The 21002-nt window shown below is 44.8% G+C and overlaps 1 protein-coding gene across 1 annotated transcript in view; it reads right to left on the bottom strand.

Annotated features, from left to right (window-relative positions):
- Positions 1-13180, bottom strand: part of rel (v-rel avian reticuloendotheliosis viral oncogene homolog) — a 55879-nt gene extending 42699 nt beyond the window's left edge. The window contains exons 1-4 of the mRNA XM_055639895.1: positions 12914-13180; positions 6500-6541; positions 6240-6376; positions 4432-4580 (exon numbers count right to left, since the gene is read on the bottom strand). Coding sequence (XP_055495870.1) covers positions 4432-4580; positions 6240-6376; positions 6500-6541; positions 12914-12926 — 341 coding nt within the window. The 5' untranslated portion in view covers positions 12927-13180. The remainder of the gene's footprint in view (positions 1-4431; positions 4581-6239; positions 6377-6499; positions 6542-12913) is intronic.
- Between the last annotated feature and the right edge of the window lie 7822 nt (positions 13181-21002).

Raw genomic sequence — 21002 nt, 5'->3', positions numbered from 1 at the left:
AAAGACCCAACCTATTCAACCTATCTCTGCAACTCAGCCGTTGAAACCCAGGCAACATTCTAGTAAATCTCCTCTGTACTCTCTCCATTTTGTTGACATCCTTCCTATAATTGGGCGACCAAAATTGTACACCATACTCCAGATTTGGTCTCACCAATGCCTTGTACAATCCTAACACCACATCCCAGCTTCTATACTCAATCCTTTATAAGATATAATTTTTATCAGGAAAATGTGCCTCTCTTTAGCTTTAATTAATCACTGATATTAGATGCACTCGTGAAATTTGTCTTAAAAGAGTTTTAGTTTAGTTTATTGTCAGGCGTGCCAAGGTACAGTGAAAAGCTTTTGTTGCATGCTAAAGGGCCTGTCCCACTGTACGAGCTAATTCAAGAGTTCTTCCAAGTTTCCCCGATACGAACTCGGAGAATTACGGTAATAGCCGCTCGTGGGTACTCGGGGCTCTCGTGGACATTTTTCAACATGTTTAAAAAAACTTCACGAGCTTCTCCGGATACAAAGGACATTTATTGTCACATACACCAATTGGTGTAGTGAAATTTGACTTGCCATTGCAGCACACGAATAAAGATAAGACACAGCATTAAAGAATTTAGCAATAAACATAAAAACATCCCCCCACAATGGCTCCCACTGTGGGGGAAGGCAGCAAAGTCCTCTTGATTCTACCTCTTGCTATGGGCAATTAACTAGAGCCAATTCAGCTACCAACCTACACTTCTTTGGGAGTAGGAGGTAACTGGAGCACATGTAGGAGACCTATGTTGTCACACAAGGAGCTCCACTCAAACAGCACAGGAGACTGCGATTGAAGCCAGGTCACCGGAGCAGTGAGGCATTGACTCTTTTAGCTGCACCAGGGTTTGGAGATCATGGAGAGTTGCCATGGGGTGAGGAGATGCGTTATTTAACGTTGAGTGCACTACCTCTGACCTGCTCTTGTACCCACTGTATTCATGGGGCTAGACACAAAATACTGACTGTCGGGGTCTCTAAACGGAGGCGAGGGAAGAGGTATAGGGACAGATGTTGCATCTCCTGCGGTTGCAGGGGAAGGTACCCGAGGAGGGGACGTGTTAACCAGGGAACGGTCTCTGCGGAAGGTGGAGATGGGAAGATGTGATGAGTGGTGGGATTCAGTTGGAGGTGGCAAAAATATCGGAGGATTATGAGTTGTGTGTGATGGTTGATGGGGAGAGAGGCAAATCCCACTCTCCATCCCTTCCCTACCGAAGTCACACCAGCTTCAAAATTGTCTTGCTGACTCATTGTCTAACTCGTATTCGCCTCACAAACAGCTAACAATGGCCTGTTTCCTTTATCGTCTTTTCTTTTGCATATTTTTCGTACATTTGTTCTATATCGCTCAACATCACGGTCTATATCTGTCATTTCCCTTTCCCCTGACTCTCAGTCTGAAGAAGGGTCTCAACCCGAAACGTCACCTATTCCTTTTCACCACCGATGTGGCCTGACCCGCTGAGTCATGGGCCTGTCCCACTTACGCGACTATTTCGGCAACTGCCGGCCCCCTGTCATAGGTCCTTGCAGGTGGGCGAAAATTAGTATGCAGTAGAACCTCCCTGCCATAGAGAGTATCCTGGCCACCTGCTTCACGGTATGGTACAGCAGCTGCACTGCTGCGGACAGGAAAGCACTACAACGGGTGGTGAAAACCGCGCAGCACATCATCGGGGCCCCGCTCCCTGCCATGGATGCCCTCCACCGAAAACGGTGTCTGAGACGGGCTGGGAAGATCATCAAAGACCCCTCACACCCCAACCATGGACTGTTTGCCCTCCTCCCATCAGGGAGGCGGTACAGGAGCCTCAGGTCACGTACCAGCAGGATGAGGAAAAGCTTCTATAACAACACAATCACACTGCTGAACTCGGAGTCCCGACGATAGATTTCTCTGGTCCCTCCGTCCCCCTTTGTTTAATCATTCTGTATTTCCTGATTATTCTGTATCTTCTCTCTTTCTATTTTTTTCTTGTTTTTTCTCTTTATGTACAACTACTACGGACTGACGCAAAACTGCATTTCGTTGTACTGATACTTGTATTTGTGCGATGACATTAAAGTTGAATTGAATTGAGTTAACTTTCCTGTTTTTTGCCACCAAAGTGGACAACCTCACATTTATCCACATTATACTGCATCTGCCATGCATTTGCCCACTCACCCAGCCTATCCAAGTCACCTTGCAGCCTCCTAGAATCCTCCTCACAGCTAACACTGCCCCCCAGCTTTGTGTCATCCGCAAACTTGGAGACGTTGCATTCAATTTCTTCATCCAGATCATTAATATATATTGTAAATAGCTGGGGTCCCAACACTGAGCCTTGCTGTACCCCACTAGTCACTGCCTGCCATTCTGAAAAGGACCCGTTTACTCCTACTCTTTGCTTCCTGTCTGCCAGCCAGTTCTCTATCCACATCAATACTGAACCCCCAATACCGTGTGCTTTAAGTTTGCATACTGATCTCTTATGTGGGACCTTGTCAAGCATCTACGACAGTGACACCCAGCTTAATTATAGATGAAGAAATAATATTTCAAGGGATATAATTGTTATAATTGGTTTATGAAAGGTAAACATTGTAGGCAATGGTGCCATTTATCATTCATCTCAGATTATCTCCGAACTGAGGCAGTTGGAAGTCAACGATAGAGTCTGAGATAACACGTGTGTGAACTTGCTGAGGATACCAGTGAACAAAATGCTTTGTTGCGACAATCCAATTGTTTCATGGTAACTGTTGTTAAGACTAGCATCGTAAGGGCCTGTCCCACTTGGCCGTCATTTAGGCGTCACGCAGATGGTGCGCAAAGATGGTACATCACAAAATCCTGGGACGCCGCGCGCGGCTGCACGTCGCTGCCTATGTCACCACGCACCATGTACGCATCACGTGCGTGTCACGATGCATGCGCCATGCATCGTGATGCGTAAATTACGCACAAATGACGGCCAAATGGGACAGGCCCTTTACAGTCACAGTTCAACAGCAGAGAAACAGGCCCCACGGCCCACCTTGACCATGCTGAACACGTTGGCATACTGGGCATCCCATTTGCCTCCAGAGTTCTCCAGGCCATTCACATCCATACATCTCTCTAAATGGCTTTCAAATTGTCGTTCTGGGGTGGGGAGATTGCAACCTTCACGTGGTCCACCCCGTTTCAACTAATGCAATCAACCCTACGTGCACAAACAGATAGATGTAGTGTTTTGGTGTCAACAACTTTGGGCTGTGCACGCCTTACGCAAGAAGAAGATTTGTTGTTCTAATTATATCCACTTCAATAGTCTCCTCTGGCAGCTCAATCCAGATACAGACTGTCTTCAGAGTGGAAGAGTGACTCAATGTCCCCCCCTTAAGTCTTTCACCTTAAGCCTGTGCCCTCTAGTTTAAGAAACCTCTACCCTTGAAAAACCTCTACCCTTGAGTATTGACTTTATCCATGCTCCTTGGGATCTTGTAGACCTCAATAAGGTCACCCTTCAGCCTCATGCATTTCTAGCTTCGATTCCTTTGTTCTTCTAAAAAAGTTCCCACTTGCATTCTAGATTTGGTTAAGTTAAATGAATGTCAATTCCATGGCTGTTAGAGTGAGGCTTTAAGCTGGATTCAGGTTGCAGATTTCTAGTCCAGTAACAATACCTACAAGACTCCTGCATTGCTAAACCCAACCCACTCAATACCTTAGACAGACACAAAAAGCTGGAGTAACTCAGCAGGTCAGACAGCATCTTTGGAGAAAAGGGAATAGGTGACGTTTCGGGGCGAGACCCTTCTTCAGACTTTTCCCACTCCCCTTACCTACTCCAACCTCACCCCCTCTGAACGTACAGCCCTCCGCTCACTCTGCAGCAACCCTGACTTGTATAGAAATTCCTTCCTGCTCATTCAATACCTTGTTGTCTACATCCTAAATTGCTCTATCCCATCTGCCCAGCAAAGACTCAATGACAAATTCCTCATCCTCATGTTCATATCTTTCAATGGTTTCTCCTCTCTTATATTTACTATTCTGAGAATCTTTAATTCTCCACCTCTGGTCCTTTATTGCACCCCCCACCCCCCTCCATATATCATACATAAGTAACTACTTATGTACTGCAACTACTTGGGCCTAGGTGTATCAATGCCTTCCCTGTTACTCTGTGCAATCTCCCTCTCTGTTGGAGCTTCAATCCGGCATTCTGATTTGGTTTCAATTTGTTGTTTCTGGATATATACCATGTTCCAGATCTGCGTTGCTCCTCACATTACCTCTTCCACATTTTAGATTTATTTGGTGGAATAAGAGAGCAAAATAGCAAAACATATATATATTTCACCCTTAAAAAAAAAAAACTTCAATATCAGAACAAAAACTGCCAGCTTACACTAGATACTTACCACAAAATTCTACGTTCAGCACCGAACTCAGCTTCATAGAACCCGTCTTTGCAGTCCTTCCCAACCAAGTCGTGAGGGTGGGGTTTGAAAGGTTCGCTCTTTGTTACCAAAGTAACCAAAACTCTCACTCTTCCAAAGTAATTCACAACCTTTATGAAGAAAGAAAGAAGAAACTAATCTGTTAAAGAGAAGACACGAGAAAAGCTATGCAAAGGAATGAATCAAGTTGAGAATCTTAGAAATCATTTAGGATTTTTTTACGATTCAGTGGTTTCATTTGAAGTTGTATTATGTCGAGAGCTCCTTGTGAATGGCAACTATTAAAGGCATTTTATTTTTCCAATATATCACTCCTGCTGCACTCCTGTCTATCCATTAGTATTTCTCTCTCCACAGACACCGCCTGTTCTACTGGGCGTATCAAACAATGATTGAAGGCTCAACATCAGCTTTGACCTGCATTTCTCAGTTTTATAAATCCCGTTCTTTGTTTTCTCTTCTTCCGAACACCCTCATTAAAATTATTAACCAAACCTCCATGACCATGAGGATCACATGGCCCCAGCCTATCCCTTGTTATAATCAATCCACCCTCCACATTCTCCAGAATTTCAAATTACAGTAACTAGTTTCCTCGTGCTCCTGCTTCTAATGATGGTTTTTTTTTAATATATATGACACAATAATTCTCATTCTCTTTCCCACAGATGCTACTTGGCCCACTGAGAGTTTTCACCATTTTTATAAACATAAATTCTTGCCTTTACACAATTTGATTGACGTGCATTAATCTATGATTGATCTAGTCCCTAGATTATATTACATGGCACAATGGCATAGCAGTAGAGCTACTGCCTCACAGCGCCAGAGACCCGGGTTCGATCCCAACTACGGGTGCTGTCTGTACGGAGTTTGTACGCTCTCCCCATGACCTGCGTGGGTTTTCTCCGAGATATTCGGTTTCCTCCCACAGTCCAAAGACGTACAGGTTTGTAGGTGTAAATGTAAATTGACCCTAGTGTGTGTAGGGTAGTGTTAAAGTGTGGGATTAGTGGTCGCTGCAGGCTTGGTGGGCCTGTGTCTGTGCTGTATCTCTAAACTAAACTAATTCATGTCACGGTAATATTCCGTACCATGTGCAATAGTGAGTTAATTATCTATTGCTGACCCAGGGAGTTCCTGAATTCAACAGAAACATCTGGGTGAACCATCAAGAAAGATAGGATTCAAATGTTACTCTGCTTGAAAGAAAATTACTTTGTAGTAATATTACAATTTAGAGTAAACAAAATGAGTTCATTGAAAACTATTCAACTTGTGTTCCTTATGGGAAACTTATTTTAAGTACTCAGTGGTGGGCGGCACAAAGACGCAGTGGTAGAGTGCTGCCTTACAGCGCTTTCAGCACCAGAGACCCCGGTTCAATCCCGACTATGGGTGCTGTTTGTACGGAGTTTGTGCGTGAGAAAGTATTTTAGCACTTCTGCATGGATTTCCTCCGAGATCTTTGGTTTCCTCCCACACTACAAACATGTACAGGTTTGGCTTCGATGAACTTGAATATTGTCCCTAGTGTGTGTGTGTGCGCGCGCAGGATAGTGTTAACCTGCTGGGATCGCTGGTCGGTACAGACCTGGTGGGCCGAAGGGCCTGTTTCCACACTGAAGACCTGCTTGGAAACAATAATAGCATTGAAAAATCAACGTTTTGTTAATGAAAATATCTCTCATTTGCCAAACGGCAAATGAGAGATATTTTCATTAAAAAAACAACTTAATACTGCATGCAAATGCACTACGATGTTTTACCTGTATGGCAGGATATGTTCTATTGTTATCCTTGGTGTTTGCCCCAGGAATGCTACCAGCTGATCGCCCTTCACACTTGTATCGGAAACGCATACCACGTGGCTTGGGCTGTTCAACCATTTCAGCATAAGGTTCACCTAAAATTAACCACAGTGTCAGCGATCCAGAATTTCAGCAAGGGACACGAGACAGCAACACTTTACGGGGAATTAAAGCTAGAAGTGCAATTTTCCCACAAAACGTATCTAGAAATGTCTCACCTTGAAGGGGAGGTCTTGACATAACAGGCAAGTGACATCGCACTGCGAAGACAAAATTCCAGAAATCATATTCATTATTTATTATGCGGAAAAGGAAAATGCAGAATTCAACTTAAAATATTTCACTCCTGCAAAAAATCATGAGAGGAACAGGTCGGGTAGATGGGGTAGAGTCTCTTGCCCAGAGTAGGTGAATCAAGAACCAGAGGACATTGTTTTAAGGTGAAGAGGAAAAGATTTAATAGGAATCTGAGGGGTAACTTTTTCACACAAAGGGTGGTGGGTGTATGGAACAAGCTGTCGGAGGAGGTAATTGAGGCTGGGACTATCCCAACGTTTAAGATACAGTTAGACTGGTACATGGATGGGACAGGTTTGCAGGGATATGGACCAAACGTGGGCAGGTGGGACTAGTGTAGCTGGGACATGTTGGGCGGTGTGGGCAAGTTGGGCGGTGTGGGACATGTTGGGCCGAAGGGCCTGTTTCCACACTGTACGAGTCCACTAAACAACGACAAATCTTTCCCAAATCAAAATTAGAATTCAGGTTAAGTGTTTATTTTTATGAAAGCATGTTAATTTATGAAAGCATGTTAAAAGATGAAAGATAATGTTGCCCTTTGATGAGGTCATCAGGAAACGACGCATGATTAAAGTTTAAGGTCACTTGATTTACAACGCCCACCTAATGATGCAGAGGCACTCAAACATAACGGTAGCACGTCCTGCTAACCTACTCCCATTAACAGCAAACATATTCAGATTTCTCCCCTTTTAAGTGTCGATTTAAAAAGTGCATAATCCATCTATTACAAAATATAGTTTTGTGCAATTTGTGTCACAAACCAATGGTTTTATATGAAATACAAATCAACTCAAATTGTACTAACAGAATGAACATCCAATGACGTCAGGTTTTGAATATTCGATACCAAATGTAATGAATGAAGCAGACACACACACACGGGCAGCCGTGTATTGATTTTATGCTCTGCAATAGGCAGCACGGTGGCATAGCAGTAGAGCAACTGCCAGTCGATCCTGACTACGAGTGCTTGTCTGTTTGGAGTTTGCATGTTCACCCCGTGACTTGGGTTTTCTCAGAGATCTTCGGTTTTCCCTCATACTCCAAAGACGTGCAGGTTTGTAGACCAATTGGCTTGGTATGTTGGTACTCAACAACTAAGTTACAGAGATAGGTTGAATAAGTTAGTTCTTTATTCTCTGGAGCGCAGAAGGTTAAGGGGGGACCTGATAGAGGTCTTTAAAATGATGAGAGGGATAGAGAGAGTTGATGTGGACAAGCTTTTCCCTTTGAGAATAGGGAAGATTCAAACAAGAGGACATGACTTCAGAATTAAGGGACAGAAGTTTAGGGGTAATATGAGGAGGAACTTCTTTACTCGGAGAGTGGTAGCGGTGTGGAATGAGCTTCCAGTGGAAGTGGTGGAGGCAGGTTCATTGGTATCATTTAAAAATAAATTGGATAGGCATATGGATGAGAAGGGAATGGAGGGTTATGGTATGAGTGCAGGCAGGTGGGGCTAAGGGGAAAAAAAAAAATTTGTTCAGCACGGACTTGTAGGGCCGAGATGGCCTGTTTCCGTGCTGTAATTGTTATATGGTTATATGGTTTATATAAATGTAAATTGTCCCGAGTGTGTGTAGGATAGTGTTAATGCACAGGGATCGCCGGTGGGTGTGGACATGGTGGGCCCAGGGGCCCAGTTTCCGCGCTGTATCTCTAAACTAAAACTAATAACATAAAAGTTTTTTTCGAAAAGATTACTATCATGAGGTTATTTTAAATCAACCCACTGAACTAACAATTACTTGCTCTTCAGCATTATAACTGTCAAACTAGATTTCCGAAATATCTAAAAGGACAAAATAACAATATTTTAAAACTGGGCCAAACGTTAGAGTTTACAACGGAAAACTGATGTTTGTTCAAAAAAACAAGCTGGCAGGTGGTTTCAGATTCAATATGTGTCCAACTCCAGTCTATTTCAGCTTCCCGTGTTCAGGCCCAAGCATTTTACTTTCTAAAAATGTACATCAGTCACAGAACCGGTTGTGAATTGATTTACCAACAGTTTCAAGTGAAACTATTTACTGAACTGTGTATCAAATGGAAACAAATATGTTAACCAGTTAACTCAATACCTACTGAGTTTCATTTCTTTCAAAATATAATGTCCGTCAAAGATAGCTTTTGTGACCAATGTTTTTTTTGTTGTTTTAAAAAAAATTAAACCAGGAGTTTAAGTTCCAGAATCAAATACACACACAATGTAAACCTACATCACTGGCCAGACTTATGCTGTCAATATGCAATGGCACAACAGCTGTGCAGTACTTTAATTTTGGAAGTGCACTTTAACTATACTGGAAATGGGATTTTAAGGCTCAAGTGCCATTTATGGAAATGTGAATGATAGTGGTTGTTTTACAGAAACTAAACATGCTATTTAATATCTACTGGATGGGGCAAGACCAATGATATCATAAATCTTTGTCTTTAACGTTCTACGGCACAAACATATACGACCGGAGTAACTGGATCGCAATTTCAGTCGTGTTGTTGTGGAAAATGAAAAGAGACTTTTCCCACTTTCATCCCACTATTGAAAAATAGAAATCCCAAATGTGTCGAAACCTACCACTGACCGAGACTAAAAGCAGAAATTAACTGGTGCACATAATATGTCGAGACTAATGGGAATGAAATCACATCATCCATTTTATACAATTGTGCAGGAAGGAACTGCAGATGCTGGTTTACACCAAAGGTAGACACAAAATGCTGGAGTAACTCAGCGGGACAGGCAACATCTCTGGAGAGAAGGAATGGGTGACATTTGTCTTTCAGAATGTACCAAAGTTATTTAGTCAATTAAATTTGTTTTTGTTTTTAATGTAACCTCTGTGGTAGTGATATCAAGCTTTTGATTACGTTACTCCACACTGAGACTGTTTCACAGCAGGTGTTGTGTAGAAGACCAGGAATTGTACGTACTCCAAGATCCACCTGTTCCACAATACTCCCCAGGGTCCTATCATTCACTGTGAAGGTCCTGGCCTGGTTTGACTTCACAAAATGCAACACCTCACCATTATCCGAATTAAACTCCATTGGCCATTCCAAGGCACACTTGCCCAGATGATCAAGATCTTGTAATTCTTGACAACCATCTTCAATGTCTATGATACCTGGAGAAGGGTCTTGACCTGAAACATCACCCATTCTTTCCCTCCAGAGAGGCTGCCTGTCCCGCTGAGTTAATCCAGCATTTTGTGTCTATCTTCGGTTTAACCAGCACCTGCAGTTACTTCCTACAACATTCCACCGCCTATTTTAATGTTGTCTGCCAACTTACTAGCCAAATACTAAGTTTGATTAACAAAAAAGACACTCAGTGCTTGAATAACTGAACGGATCTGGCAGCATCTCTGGCGAACATGGATTGGTGATGCTTCAGGTCCCAAAGGAACCCGACACAAAACATCACCTATGTCCTCCAGAGATGCTGTGTGACCCTCCAGCACTTTGTGTCCTCTTTTTATAAACCAGCATCTGCAGTTCCTTGTGTCAACAGGTTGATAATGTCTTCCTGAGGGGATTGGTGGACAATCAATCTGGTCACTGGGCAGAACATCCCTGCCGTCCTCTAAAGAGAGTCATTTTTTTCTGGTTCATCCGAGAATGAAACTTAGTGCAACACATTTGAAAGGTGGCACCTCGAAAATTCACCCCCGTGTTATATTTTGTTCGAGTCAACGGACTGGGATTTCAGACCAGTGGGCGATTGGGGGTGCGGGGAAAGGGGGGGAACAAGCAAGTGGGTTGGAAAATGTAGCGTTTAGTTTGCAGATTAAAATCAAATCAGTAGCTTCTCATCGGCAAATATTACCCTGAGTGGGCAGCAGAGGACGAACCTCAAATCTTTGTGCATCTACTGTTAAAAAAAACACAATTTACTACTGGTTGATAGGAAAATAGATATTTTTCAGAATGAATTGAACCAAGTTCCTGCTGGACAGCACGCCACCCTATGGGGAGGCATGTGTTCAGCATGATTCAATGCTAATTGTTATGTCCTTGCCTTTCCCACCAGTATTGTCCTACCCCATTCAGCAGCAGAATATCTTTGAATATCAGATTCGGCTCTGAACAGGGGGGGGGCCAAGGTAACAGATATTAACTTCATGCGGAGAGTCTCCCTGTAATCCCGTTGCAGAGCCAGTCAAGTCAGACTAGCAGAAAGATTGTGTGGGAAGGAACTGCAGATGTTGGTTTAAACCGAAGTTAGACACAAAATGCTGGAGTAACTCAGCGGGACAGGCGGCAGCATCTCTGGAGTCGCGAGAAGGAATGGGTGGCGTTTCGGGTCGAGACCCTTCTTCAGACGGAGGTTTAGGGGAAAGGGAAACGAGAGATATAGACGGTGATGTAGAGAGATATAGAAGAAATATCTCCCTGCCTGTCAATAGAACAGCCTGTGCTTCAGTCCGCCCACTTTCCACTTTTGCTTCAATTTAAATTCGTGAACACAAGGAAAGTTCCCGCTCGCTCCTGCTCTCGCCGTCGCCCACGTTAGTTTCACGAGGAGTCTCGGCCGCAGTTTCATTAGACTTTTGTTGTATGAACAAGCAGTAATTAACACGCACACCCACATACACCCCCACCCACATATATACACACACACACACACACATACACACACACACACACACCCCCACCCACATATATACACACACCCACATATATACACACACCCACATACACACACACACACACACACACATACACACACACATATATACACACCCACACACACACACACATATATACACACACCCACACACATACACACACACACACACACATATACACACACCCACCCACCCACACATATACACACACACACACATATACACACACACACACCATATACACACACACACCCCCACCCACACACACACACACACACATCCACACCCACACACCCACACACACACACCCTCACCCACACATACACGCACACACCCCCACCCACATACACACACACACACCACACACATACACACACCCACATATATACACACACACACACACATACACACACACACCACATACATACACACACACCCATACACCCACATATCCACGCACACACACCCACACCCACACACATATATACACACACACCCCGACCCACATATCCACGCACACACACCCCCACCCACATATCCACGCACACACCCCCACCCACATATACACGCACACACCCCCACCCACATATGCACATACACATATTCACACACACACACCCATACGTGCACTCACACACACGCCCACACACACGCCCACATATACACACACGCCCACATATACACACACGCCCACAGACATACACCCGCATACAGACATACACCCGCATACAGACATACACCCGCATACAGACATACATCCGCATACAGACATACATCCGCATACACTTTCAAACGTGTTTTTGCTTTTATTCGATACTTCCTCGTCGAGCCGGGCAGTGAATGTTGCAGCGGATTTGGGGGTTGAGGACACAAAATGCTGGAGTGACTCCGCGGGACAGGCGGCAGGCGAGGGAGGGGGCTGCTGGAGAAACACCGGGCCCTTCCTCCACGCCGGCCTCTCTGGGTAGTAGGAGGTGAGCAGCCTTGAATAAAGCGAGCAGCTGCGTCATTTTCAGACGCCTTCAGGATTTCCACCCACCAGTGTTTCCGACATGCAAAGCCGACGTGACATTAGAGGTCCAGGTCCGGGCCGGTCCGGGCCGGGTACCCATTGCTCACCGGCTCCCCGGCCTCGCCCTCTTTCACCCAACAACCCGCGATCACACACACAGCGGCGGCTGAAGCCCAAACACCAAGTGAACCCGAAGCCTAAACTACAAGGGGACACTGCTCTTCTCACTCGCCCTGATCCGCAATGGATATTAAACGAGAACGAGTCCACTCCGATTCTTAAACGCACTTTCTGGTCGAAAACTCATCAAATTGCTACAAAAATGCTGGCGTAACTCAATTTGAAAGTGACTCCTAATGGCGAGACGCCAGTAAAACAAGTGGCTCTCAGCTCAGCGCGTTTCAGAATAGCTTCAACAACAGCCAATTCAATATCTCCACACAGAAAAAGCTGGAGAAACTCAGCGGGTGCAGCAGCATCTATGGGGCGAAGGAAATAGACAACGTTTCGGGCCGAAACCCTTCAGGGTTTCGGCCCGAAACGTTGTCTATTTCCTTCGCTCCATAGATGCTGCTGCACCCGCTGAGTTTCTCCAGCTTTTTTGTGTAACCTTCGATTCTCCAGCATCTGCAGTTCCCTCTTAAACAATATCTCCACACACTTGATTAATAAATAACTCGTCTTACCGTCCATGGCCATTTGCCCCGCGGCCCTGCTGCAGACCACAGAATGATTCCGATGTGTAACTTCTGTCTTCACTCTGAAATGTCCTGGTTACAAAGCTGCAAGACAACCCCGTGAGTTTGGTAAAATTCACCGGGGAAATTCCCCTCCGCCCCCTCGCTGACGTGACCGGTCTAATGCAAATCCGACTGCAACTTGCTATCGCCGTCCAATTACAAATGAGAACATCATTTAACCTAGTTAGTCGCCCACAAATGAATGAACTTAAGGGTAGATTCACGCTTCATTCGGCCTTCCTCTTACACGCCACACTTTTTAAACCTTGTTTGTTGTGTTTGTGAAAGGCCATGTAGGTAACATGTGGAGGCAAATATGAGAAATGTATTAATTCTACAGGGCCACCAGTCGCCGGGACTCCAGGTGGAGTCATAGAGTGGTACAGTGGACCAACTTGCCCAGCTACACTAGTCCCACCTGCCCGCGTTTGGTCCATATCCCTCCAAACATGTTCTATCCATGCACCTATCTAACTTGTTCCATACACCCACCACCCTTTGTGTGAAAAAGTCACCCCTCAGATTCCAATTAAATTTTCCCCTTCACCTTAAACCTATTTGCTCTTGTCCTTCTTTCACCTACTCTGGGCAAGAGAATCTGTACATCTATCAGATCTATTCCTCTTATGATTTCATATCAGCTCATTCTTGATTGGGAAGTTCTTCTGTGAAAATGTCCCCGTCCTTAGACAGGCATAACCAGCGCCTTGTTCTGTAACTGACCACCTCTTCCAGCTTGGACCAGGAGACTGAATATTGCACATGTACACAATGGCCCTGCTCTACAGAATGGGCTTTGGGGAGGTAATCAGGAATTGGACACGACTGCCCTACGCAGATTTTAGTGGTACAGTCCAAATTAACAGGTGGGACACTGACTTCCAAAACAAATCTGAAATTGGGCAAGGCTGCCGACTCTCCACTGTCTTTGCGTGTGGCATTGAGCCATATGCCAAATCTATCAGGAATATCATGGGGATAGGAGTAGCAACCCCAGGTAGGTGGAAGCAGTCAGGTCAAAGCCTCTCAATGTGTGGATGCCGTCACTTTCTGCTGTTCAGTCCCACTGTCTATCTCCAGACTGAAGAGATATAGGACTTGTTTTAACTGATCTTGGGGGTCAGAGTAAAACAACACCGTGTTCCAACTAAGGGCGGCACGGTGGCGTAGTGGTAGAGCAACTGCCTTACTGCGCCAGAGATCTTGGTTCGATCCTAACTACGGGTGCTGTCTGTACGGAGTTTGTACGTTCTCCCCGTGACCTGCGTGTGTTTTCTCCGAGATCTTCGGTTTCCTCCCACACTCCAAACACATAGAGGGTTGTAGGTTAATTGGCTTGTTGTAAATGTGTAAACGTACAATTGTCCCTAGTGTGTGTAGATTAGTGTTAATATGCAGGGATCACTGGTCAGTGTGGACTCGGTGGGCCGAAGGGCCTGTTTCCACGCTGTATCTCTAAACAAAACTAAAAATAAGTTAATAGACACAAAAAGCTGGAGTAACTCAGCGGGACAGGCAGCATCTCTGGAGAGAAGGAATGGGTGACGTTTTGGGTCGAGACCCTTCTTCAGACCGGTTAGGGATAAGGGAAACAAGAGATATAGACGGTGTTGTGGAGAGATAAAGAACAATGACTGAAAGATACACAAACAATTACAGCAGGATCTTGATCGGTTGGGCAGTGGTTGATGGAGTTCAATAAGGAGAAACGTGAAGAGTTGTATTTTGGAAGCACTATCATGGGCAAACCTAAACAGTGAATAGTAGGGCTTTGGGGAATGTGGTTGAGCAGAGGGATCTAGGAGTGCAGGTACATAGTTTGTTGAATGTGACATCACAGGTAGATAAGGTGGTCAAAAAGGCTTTTGGCAGATTGGCCTTCATCAGTCAGAACAATAGACAATAGACAATAGGTGCAGTAGCCCATTCGGCCCTTTGAGCCAGCACCGCCATTCAATAAGATCATGGCTGATCAACCACAATCAGTACCCCGTTCCTGCCTTCTCCCCATATCCCCTGACTCCACTATTTTTAAGAGCTCTATCTAGCTCTCCCTTGAAAGCATCCAGAGAACCTGCCTCCACCACCCTCTGGGGCAGAGAATTTTGAGAGAAAAGTGTTTCCTCGTCTCTGTTCTAAATGGCTTACTCCTTATTCTTAAACTGTGGCCACTGGTTCTGGACTCCCCCAACATCGGGAACATGTTTCCTGCCTCATGCGTGTCCAAACCCCTAACAATCTTATATGTTTCAATGAGACCAAAACTACACACAATACTCCGCAGTGAGTAAAGAAGTTGGCAGGCTATGCTACATTGCATAAGATGTTGATGAGGCTGCTTTTTGAGTTTTGTGTTCAGTTTTGGGCACCGTGTTATAGGAAAGATGTTGTCAAGATGGAAAGGGTGCAGAGAAGATTCATGAGGATGTTGCTAGGACTCGAGGGCTTGAGCTGTAGGGAGAGGTGGAATAGGCTAGGACTTTATTACTTGGAGTGCAGGAGGATGAGGGGAGATCTTATTGAGGTGTACAAAATCAAATACAAAATACTATCACAACGTTTAAGAAACATTTAGACAGGTACATCGATTGGACAGGTTTAGAGGGATATGGGCCAAAACCAGGGAGGTGGGACTAGTGTAGGTGAGACATGTTGGCCGGTGTGGGCAAGTTGGGCCGAAGGGCCTGTTTGCACGCTGTAAGTCTCTATGATTCTATAACACTCATACTGTTGACCACCCTTGTGTGAGGCTGCATCGAGTTGTGCATGAAGCTTCAGAAGGCAAACACCCAATGTCAATGAATGGTGTGGTTCTACCTGTCCCCGACATTGCAAAGGATGGGCTTCACATTATTACCGAACAATGTTCCATTCAGTTGGGTCTTGCTGCACCATCTGTGCTTTATGGAAAGTTATTGCTGGGAACACACCTTCAACCGTGACTGCATCAGGCCGGTATAGAATGGTGGTCTGTTGGGTGAAATGCACATGTCCCAAAACTGGAGGTTTCAGGGCAGGCCAAGAACAACTTTTGCTTTGACCTTTAAAAAGTCCTGCTAGGCATCTCAAAGTCCTGGGTATATCGATGCCTGGGTGGGAAAGGATTGCAAACCCTGGGAGGATGTGACTGCCAACAAAATAGTTGGGGAAATAATTCTAGAGGAATCTTTGTATCGCCAAAATGTTTGGATCTCAGTCTCGACATAAAACCCTCTTTCATGAGAGGGACAAATACAAATCATGGCAACACTCAGTTCAAACACTGGTATCTCCTGGATTATATCATAATTTGCGAATGGACCAGAAAGATGATCATGTCATCCATGCTGTGACCGGCATTAATGTCTGTTGGGTTGACCCGCTGAGTACATGCAGGCGGTGAAGAAAGCGAATGGCATGTTGGCCTTCATAACACGAGGAGTTAAGTATAGGAGCAAAGAGGTCCTCCTGCAGTTGTACAGGGCCTTAGTGAGACCACACCTGGAGTATTGTGTGCAGTTTTGGTCTGCAAACTTGTGGAAGGTCATTCTTGCCATTGAGGGAGTGCAGTGTAGGTTCACAAGGTTAATTCCCGGGATGGCGGGACTGTCATATGTTGAGAGAATGGAGCGGCTGCGCTTGTATACTCTGGAGTTCAGAAGGATGAGAGTGGATCTTATTGAAACATATAAGATTATTAAGGGTTTGGACACGCTAGAGGCAAGAAACATGTTCCCAATGTTGGGGGAGTCCAGACCCAGGAGCCATAGTTTAAGAATAAGGGGTAAGCCATTTAGAACGGAGATGAGAAAACACTTTTTCACACAGAGAGTTGTGAGTGTGTGGAATTCTCTGCCTCAGAGGGCGGTGGAGGCTGGTTCTCTGGATGCTTTCAAGAGAGTTAGATAGAGCTCTTAGGGATAGTGGAGTTAAGGGATATGGAGGGAAGGCAGGAACGGGGGCGATCAGCCATGATCACATTGAATGGCGGTGCTGGCTCGAAGGGCCGAATGGTCTACTCCTGCACCTATTGTCTATTGTTCCTCCGGCAGCTGGATATGTTGTTTTGCTGGATATGTAGCAGCCAGCTACAAAAACTTCAAGCAGAAATGTCAACAGACTGAAGACTGCAAGAAGATCAAGTAATGCAGTTTGTGATGTGAGGCACAGAAACAGGCCCTTCAGCCCAGCATGTTCATTCCAAATTATTTCCCCATTTACACTATCATCTTTGCCCACAATAGCTTTGCCTATTTAAATGGCTGAATAAATGTCTCTGAAAGATAGAACATGAAACAGTCCAGCACAGGATCAGGGCCTTGGGCCACAATGTCTGTGCAGAAGATGATGCCAATTTAAAATTAACATATGTCTGCACGTGATGTATATTTTTCTAATTTCCGGGTCAGTTAAAATGTTGCTATTACATCTGTTTTCAGTAGATCTTCTGGCAGCTTGTCGCAGGCACCTACCACTCTCTATGTAATAAACGCAGTATAAATCTCTTAAACTTTTCCCCTATCGCCTTATATCTGTGCCCTCTAGTTTATGACATTTTCACCTTGGTAAAAAGACTGAATCATTTTTCAATCATTATCTACCCTTTCTTTGCCTCTCATAATTTTATATACTTTCTATCCGGTCTTCCATCAGTCTCTGATGCTCTAGAGAAAACAATTCTAGTTAGTCCTTCCTCTCCTTACAGCTAACCCAGGCAACATCCTGCTGAATCTGTTTGCACCCTCTCCACATCCTTCATATAATGTAGCTTCTTCTTCTTGTGTATGGCGTGCACCGCTTGAAGTTGTAGGACAACTTGTTCTATTTGATCTTATTTGATTGTGCACGCCAGGTTGATTGCATTTGTCAAAACAGGGCGGACCACGAGAAGGTTGCAATCTTCCACCCCATGTAATGTAGTTAATAGAACAAGCCTCCAAAGGTTGCCTTACTGACATTTTATATTTAGCTACAATATGGCTTCCCAACTTTAATAGTCAATACCCCAACTAAGGACAGTAAACATGTTGTACACGTTTTGAAACACTGTGTGCATCTGTGTTGTCACTATCAGGGCACTGTGGACTTGCAGCCCAACATCATCTTGTACATCGATGCTCCAATGGGTCACGCCTTTTCCTCGTACATTTGGCCACCCAAATACTTATCTGGATTAAGCTCCATCTACCATTACCCTGCCCGTATTTCCAAATGGTTCCATGTCCAGCTGAATCCTATGACAACCTTCTTCACTGTGTCATCTGAAAACTTACTAATCGGCCTGTATTTTCATCCAAATCATTTATATATTTCACAGAGGTCACTGCACCGATTCTTTTGGAACATTACCAATCACAGCCCTCCAGTCAGAATAACATCCCTCCACCACTACCCTCTGTCTTCCATGGTCAAGCCAATTTGGAATCCAATCCACCATGTCCCCATAAATGCCACGCGTCTTAAGCTTCTGGATCATCCTACTAAGAGGAACTTTATGTAAAGTTTTAGTAAAGTCCCTGTATATAACATCCACTGCCCTATCCTCATCATTTATATTTGCCACTTCCTCAAAAATCTCAGCCATGTTCATAAGACATGACCTCCCCTGGAAAAAGCCATGTTGACTAGTTGTACTAGTTTCACTGTCGTCCTAGTTAGTTTCATTGTCTGTATAACTCGTTTTCACCTAGCACACAGCTAACAATGGATTGCAACCTTGTCGTGGTTGGGGAGCTTGTGTGTCTCAGTAACCCCTAGAGCTATGCCAGTGGGAGATTCGTCTCCTCTTAGGGTCTCCCATGCTGGACGGGTCGAAGGGTAGAGGCGAGATGAAGAGCGATCCACTGGTCCTCCAGGTTGGGGGTTGAGCACAGGGCTAACAACCCTGTCTCGTAAAACAAATGTGTTACGGAAACAGCAACTGAAGGAATCAACTACTGGATGTGACCTGGGGTAGTGTCCAGAAGCTAGCCCAGAACAGACAGGAGTGGAGGACCTTTGTTGCTGCCCTAAATGCCAGGAGGCATAATAGGCAGTAAATAAGTAAGTACAGCTAACAATGGCCCATTCCCTTTATCATCATTACTTTTTTGCATATCTTTCATTAATTTGTTCTATATCTCTCTATATCACCATCTATATAGCTCATTTCCCCTTGACCCCTGACTCTCAGTCTGAAGAAGGACCTCGACCCGAAACGTCACCTCTTCCTTTTCTCCAAGGCTCCCATCTGCCCCGCTGAATTACTCCAGCTTTATAGTGTCTATATTTAGTTTAAACCAGCATCTGCAGTTTCTTCTTACACATTTAGCCCTAATGATCCCATGTGTCTTGCCGTTGGACCGACCTGCCATGTAGGACCTTGTCAAATGTCTTGATAAAGTCTACTGTATATAGACATTGTTCACAGACCTGGCTTCATCAAGCTTTTGAGTCACCTACTCAAAATAACTCAATGAAATTAGTGAGACTATCGTAAAGCCACGCTGTCTATCCCTGATCAGCACCTGCATTTTCAAATATACATTGATCTAGCATTTTCCCCCAATAATTTCTTGAGCAAAATCTATGTCATGGCCCCAGCTATCTCCTCTCTTGCTTCCCATAGCAACCTGAGATTGATGTCATTAGGCCCTGGGGATTTTCAACACTTATGCATCCAATGACATTCAACACCTCCTCCTCCTTAAAACTGATCTGCTCTAGATAATTTACATAACCCACTAACAATCTTCAAGGTCCGTCTCCTTAGTGAGCACAGATGAAACATAGAAAATAGGTGCAGGAGGAGGCCATTTGAGCCAGCACCGCCATTCATTGTGATCATGGCTGATCGTCCCCAATCAATAACCCCTGCCTGCCTTCTCCCCATATCCCTCGATTCTACTAGCCCCTAGAGCTCTATCTAACTCTCTTAAATCCATCCAGTGATTTGGCCTCCACTGCCCTCTGTGGCAGGAAATTTCACAAATTCACAACTCTCTGGATGAAAATATCTTTTCCCACCTCAGTCTTAAATGACCTCCCCTTTATTCTAAGACTGTGGCCCCTGGTTCTGGACTCGCCCAACATTGGGAACATTTTTTCCTGACTGGACTCGCCCAACATTGGGAACATTTTTCCTGCGATGGACATCGCTAACTTGTCCTGGCTCCATGGACCACACACCTTTGGTTCCCAAGATAAACCACTCTTCCCCTGGGTACCACCTTGCTCCCAAGAAATAAACTTCAGTGAATATAAATATAATAATCATTCTAATCATCTCTCTCCCCAAAATCAGTCCTGCCGTCACCCCACCCCCCCTCTCCGCAATATTTTCAGAGCCTTGACCCAAGTCAGGGTTTGACATTTACACTCGCTTAACATTTCCTACCTTTCAGATAAGTGGGGCACATATATACATAATTGATTGTAGACACACAATGCTGGAGAAACTCAGCAGGACAGACAGCATCTCTGGAGAGAAGGAATGGGTGACGTTTCTGGTCGAGACCCTTAATTTCCAGACACACATTCCATCGGGATACACTGAATTATCCGGGCTGGGTGGTCGGCCTACCGACCGTCAGTTACCGGAGTCACTGCTGACATTGTTTCTCGTCACATTGTGTTCTCCCTGCCCGCTTGCCGATAAGCTCAGCCCTCGCCACACCACAGAGAGGCGAACGGTACTTTCATTTACTTGGCGACCACACAATTACCAGCAGAGATGCCCGAGGCAAATATTTGTAGCAAGTGGCCCATATATTTCAATATCATTTAATCTTAGATAACCCTGGTGACTTTTCTCAGCTAGATACTTCCTTGGGATGAAGGGTGGTTACCACAGCTGAGAAATGTAAATTTCAATCGCCATGCAAATGAAGTAAATAGCGAGCATGACCGTGAATGGTGAGTGGCGTGAGGTTGTCCCCTCTACTCTCCCACCCCCGCTTCCCCGGAGTTTCCACATGCTGGTGGGAGATCTCCAAGCGCTGCACGTTGCAGCCACAGATAAACGGGGGCGGGCCAGCATCAGCTCGGACCACTCACCCGAGTGATTATTATTTTTGGT

This window comes from Leucoraja erinacea, chromosome 8 (assembly GCF_028641065.1).
Source record: "Leucoraja erinacea ecotype New England chromosome 8, Leri_hhj_1, whole genome shotgun sequence".
NCBI classification, from domain to species: Eukaryota; Metazoa; Chordata; class Chondrichthyes; order Rajiformes; family Rajidae; genus Leucoraja; species Leucoraja erinaceus.
This window is presented reverse-complemented; position numbering and strand designations above follow the sequence as displayed.